The sequence below is a fragment of the Poecilia latipinna genome, unplaced genomic scaffold, assembly GCF_001443285.1.
Source record: "Poecilia latipinna isolate Pla-1442-1.1 unplaced genomic scaffold, P_latipinna-1.0 Scaffold6534, whole genome shotgun sequence".
Taxonomy (NCBI): Eukaryota; Metazoa; Chordata; class Actinopteri; order Cyprinodontiformes; family Poeciliidae; genus Poecilia; species Poecilia latipinna.
The window spans coordinates 1-4795 of NW_015119150.1; the positions used below are offsets into that span (position 1 = coordinate 1).

The 4795-nt window shown below is 39.0% G+C and overlaps 1 protein-coding gene and 1 long non-coding RNA gene across 2 annotated transcripts; one reads left to right on the plus strand and one right to left on the minus strand.

Moving 5' to 3' along the window:
* Positions 1-1061: 1061 nt before the first annotated feature.
* Positions 1062-1807, minus strand: LOC106943985 (uncharacterized). Its single transcript, XR_001424066.1, has 2 exons — positions 1332-1807; positions 1062-1184 (listed from the first exon to the last, which is right to left on the minus strand). It is a non-coding gene; the product is annotated as an uncharacterized LOC106943985 (long non-coding RNA).
* A 193-nt stretch (positions 1808-2000) lies between these two features.
* LOC106943986 (gamma-interferon-inducible lysosomal thiol reductase-like) lies at positions 2001-4011 on the plus strand. The gene is made up of 7 exons (XM_015027267.1): positions 2001-2313; positions 2721-2909; positions 2989-3060; positions 3142-3234; positions 3296-3448; positions 3559-3627; positions 3708-4011. Exons 1-7 carry the CDS (start codon positions 2029-2031, stop codon positions 3774-3776), a joined length of 930 nt encoding a protein of 309 aa, XP_014882753.1. The 5' UTR covers positions 2001-2028; the 3' UTR covers positions 3777-4011.
* The last annotated feature ends 784 nt before the right edge of the window (positions 4012-4795 follow it).

Genomic DNA, 4795 nt, shown 5'->3' on the forward strand with positions numbered 1-4795 from the left:
AGGGGTGGTGGGGGGGGGGGGGGCGCGGTGGCGGGGGGGCGGGAGGTGGGGGGGGGGGGGGGGGGGACAGGGATATCTGCAGAACTTCCTTTACAGATTCTTGAAAGAATTTGAATAGATTAAATTTTTTAGTTTCTTGGTTGCTAAACAGAAATGTCATGTTAGTCAAAGGTCAGAGATCAAGTCTTATCCAGAATTACAGGCAAGTGTTGGACGGTAAGCGTTTGGGTGGGATTAAAAATAGAAATTAACTTTGAGAATAAAATTAATCGGAAGACTCATTTTTCGTATCGTAATGATTTTTTTGTCTTTGGATCCAAAACTTTCTTCCATGCCATGATGAGATTTTATCTTGCATTTCTGGGTTTTTTTTCCCTTTAGTAGTGTTACTTTCAAATTGATGAAAATGTTGTTAGTTTTGTAAAATGTTCATTATCTAGGATCTCTGATCTGTGTATATGGTTTAATCCCATTTTTAATTTCTGTATCACGTTAAAAACACCGTCAGGATGATGTTTCTGTGACTTATTGTCCTTTCCTTTGTGGACGACTAAAAGTGTCTCTTGTTTGATTTTGAGAATAACAGAATTGATCAAAATGATTTTTGGAAGCAATCTTGTTATTGTAAATGTTTATTTTCTGTATTAATTATGCAATGCCACACATCTTGTGAGAATTTTTTTTTCTTTAAAAAGATCCTACCTGAAAAACTGGATTTTAACTATTCTGTTGGTGTAAAACCTGACTTTACCTGACTGAGAAAATTATGTTGAAGTAAGCACTTTCAGTTCTCAAATAAATTTGAAATGGTTAAATGAGCAGTTGTTTTGTTTAAAGACATTAATAAAAACTTTCTAGTCTTCAGCAGCTGACTACAATAAACCCCAAATATTGTTTATTAATGATGCTGAAGCAGATGGACATTAAAGACTAAAAAGAGAAATTGTCATCCATTTGTAAAATACACATGCAATATTAAATATATAACCATGATGAAGTCTATGAAAGCAACGCCAAATGAATGTGGGCTCAGGTCAGTCCAACAAAATATTAATGTTACCTTTTTTGGCTAGGCAGTGCATATCCTTGAAGTTCGTCAGGCTTTTGTGGAGAAGGGGCACCTTCAGTTGATCCTAGAACCGCCCCTGCTTTTCCAAAGTTGCACTTCAGCTACCTGCAGCTTCCTAACAGACAGTTGACAACGTTTAAAACTGAAAAAAAAGCTCCTGACTTCCAAAGTCGAAATATATCTAAATACGAGCTCAGAAAGTAAAACAGCCTGTTTGCTAACATATTAGCAAAACATGCTAAAGCGTGTGATAGATTATTACCTTCAAACACCAGCCATGGTTAATATGGACGCTGGCTCATTGCTGAAGAGATAATAAATAAATAAATAAAAAACACTGGAAGCAAAAAGGGAAGTCATCCTTCGTCCAAAAAGAGCTGGTCAGGACAGCAACCGCTAAGCTAACAGGTGTAATTAATTCGCTGATGGAAATTCTGTCCTACATACTCCAGTACTGTAGGTGGCGGTATACACCACGAGTCGGTGTTGGGATAACACTTTATTGAACCCAAATGGAAATTAAATGTAGTTGTAACTCATATTAATTGAAATCATTCAGAGAAATATTGCTGATGGAGATGGTTGTTGGTAGAGAACTGTACTAGAGAAATTGAAGAAGCCCCTGACTAAAGAGATTGTTTTCCTAATACAGTCTCATGAAGAGGATGGTCAGGGTTGCCCCATAATTTTCTTGATTTTAAATCCTTCTTTCCATCATCATATCCAGAAGGGATGATGTTTATCATTCTAACAGAAATTCATCATGATTCCTATTTTATTTAATTTTTAAACCACATCTCCAAAATTTTAAAGAGAAATTTGCAGCCTATTTTAAAACTGCTTGGTGTACCATGAGAACCATTTAAGTTAGTGCCAAGATTTACTATCATGATTGTCACAATTTACTAAAAAGCCTGATTTATTTACCAAACATCTTATTATCATAATTAGACTCAGAAATGTGGGTTGGATCTGCAACACCAGGTGTTCATCAGCTGATGATGCTGGTGATGACTTTAAGCAGCTCTCAGGAGGAGGGGCTCTCTCAGTCTTCTCTGGCTGTCTGTCTTGGAGCTGTGTGGATATTTTTCCTCCTAATAATCATGACGGTTTTGTGCATCCTTGCTGTGCTTTTCTTGCTCTCTACCAAACATAAAAGTTTTGAGCTTTCTCATCCCAAACCAGCCTGCCATTACCCTCCGTCTCAGTGGTGTCGGTCTCTGGAGATCGCCATAGAATGCAAGGTGAGAGCGTTGGCTGTATTTAATTTGTAAGCACCCTCATGCTGTACTATATTTCAAAGTAAAATGTTCAGAGGACCAAAAATGACTAACAAAGATGTTTAATATTAATATGCAAGGTTTCTGTAATTGCCTGGTGGGGAGGTAAGTAAAGTTTTCTGCAAACTTTATCAATACTATGTTCTTACTGTGTATAAAACCTCTTAAATGTCTGTTTGGGGTTTTATTTTATCTCTGAAAGCCCTGAAGGTTTGTTTGCAGTGTCCTCTGGTCTAATTTCAAATGAAAGTCATGCTTCAGAAATTAGGAACCAGTGGCTCTTCATGTGACCAGGCAGAGCAGCTCTGGGTCAAACAACCCAAACTTGGTCAAAGGAAATGCCTCTTGTACCCTGGTTTTCATGTTTGTAGGTCCAGAAGCAATGTATGGAGCTTGGTGCCATTAAGCCAAACCAGACGGTTCCTCGTGTCGCCCTCACGCTGTACTATGAGAGCCTGTGTCCAGACTGCAGACGCTTCATCACCAAGCAGCTGTTTCCCACCTGGACAATGCTGCAGGACATCATGTCCCTCACTCTGGTTCCTTATGGGAACGCCAAGGTACAAATCAGATGAGGGTAATGGACTGCTTGGGCCATGTTTAAAACATCTTGACTGTTTCAATGAAATTTTTCTTCAGGAAGTTCTATCTGTAAACAGTCCCTTCAGCTGCCAACATGGAGAACCTGAATGCAGAGGAAACATGATTCAGGTTTGGGGGAAAAAAAAACTCCTGCACTTAACTGGTTTAACATTTATGCACAGACTTCCTTCATCTGTCTCCCTCCTTCAGGCCTGCATTATCCATTTGACTGGAACCTCGCTGGCATTTCAGGTCATCTACTGCATGGAGTCTGCTGCAAATGTCCTGAATGCTGCAGAGCCAGTGAGTGTTTAACTTCTTGTTTCGTGTCTGGTAGCTTGATGCTAACGTTCATATTTTAAAGTGTCTGCAGCTGTATGCTCCCTCCGTATCCTGGGTCACTGTTGATGCATGTGCCACCGGACGTCTGGGTTACAAGTTGATGCACGGTTACGCCGTCATGACCAGAGCTCTGAACCCGGCTCACACGCACGTTCCTTGGGTCACGATTGATGGGGTAAAACATGGCTAGTGAAACTGTTGCTGTGTCCAGACTCTTGACTAGTTCTGTGACTTTGCTGAAGGCTGGTTTTATATTTATAAATGTCTTTAATCATCATGTTGCAGGAGTACACAGAAGAGACTGAAGCAAAGGCCACATCCTCATTGTTTCGTTTGGTCTGTGATCGCTACAAGGTGAGAACTATCTAGGTTTTTTCCTTTCCCCACTGAAAAGTAAAATTTAATGTGGTGGTAACTGTTTTAATCGCCTACAGGGAGTGAAGCCTCCAGTCTGCACCGGCGCCCCGGTTAAACTGAGCAGAAGCGGCTGCTTGGCAGAATGAATTCACTCAAACATGTCTGAATGACTAAAAGATAATGTCATTGGACTTTGTTTCTGTTTTGGTGGCTGGCAAAATGCTGTTGGAAACTGTTCTATTTTATGGACAATCATAATGCATTAAATTTTCCATAGCTGATCCATTGTATTGCTAATTTCAAGAGAATACTGGAAGTGTTTCATGAATCCTGTCGAAACTAGCTCCTATTTAAAAAAGGCAAAGTAAAATCTACCAGGCAATATCCTTCTAGTGTAATTTGTATGAGAAGAGATTGCGGTGTTAACACTTAAAGTTGGTGGCAGTATTGCTTTGTTTGCCAAACTTTTTGATGACACCATCTTCAAAAGCTAATAGATTCCATTTTTTTCCCCTTAGGAAAGAAACAAAACGGTTTATAAATTTCCATTTAGTTTATTGGCATTTTCACATAAAACACCCTGAACTCCCGAGAATCTTTTGGCTTCAAAAGCAAAATAAAAATTCTGACAAAAACAAACATTGGAGTGGCAGACGAGTACATACAAGTAAAGCATACTTGTTTTTAGGCTCTGGAACATAAAATCAGTCATTGTCTTACAGTACTTGTTCTTGACACATTTAAAGAATAAATATATCTTTAGACATTTGCACGACACTGAAACCGAGAGACTGCATTAACAAGAATGAAGGCAGTATCAGCATTAAATGAAAGCAGGAACTCTCCTGCCAACTAACACACTTAACACTAAGTGGCGCTGTTGTCTGTCCTGTGTTGAGCCACGGTGCTGAGTTCAACAAGCTGACGCCTCAGACTGGGGATGTGGGTCTAAAAACAAGTTTTAAAGAATCCATGATGAAAATGCCACCAATGCATCATTTTTCAAAAGCTTCTCTGCAATAAGGAAAATACTTGAAGCTCTGAGTTTTTGTTTTACAAAGACTAAATGGTAAATTTTCAATCAAAAGATGAAAGATCTTGAACATTAAGGCTGCATTAAAAATTGCTAATAGAAAAGTAATTTTTTTTTTCAAAAGCTCATTTC

What these genes read in the sequence shown, in the direction of transcription:
- LOC106943986 (XM_015027267.1), top strand. Translation starts at nt 2,029, where the DNA reads ATGTGGGTTGGATCTGCAACACCAGGTGTTCATCAGCTGATGATGCTG. An exon ending in TCCTGAATGCTGCAGAGCCA is followed by an intron (nt 3,235 to 3,295) that starts GTGAGTGTTTAA and finishes CATATTTTAAAG; the next exon opens with TGTCTGCAGCTGTATGCTCC. An exon ending in CTTGGGTCACGATTGATGGG is followed by an intron (nt 3,449 to 3,558) that starts GTAAAACATGGC and finishes ATCATGTTGCAG; the next exon opens with GAGTACACAGAAGAGACTGA.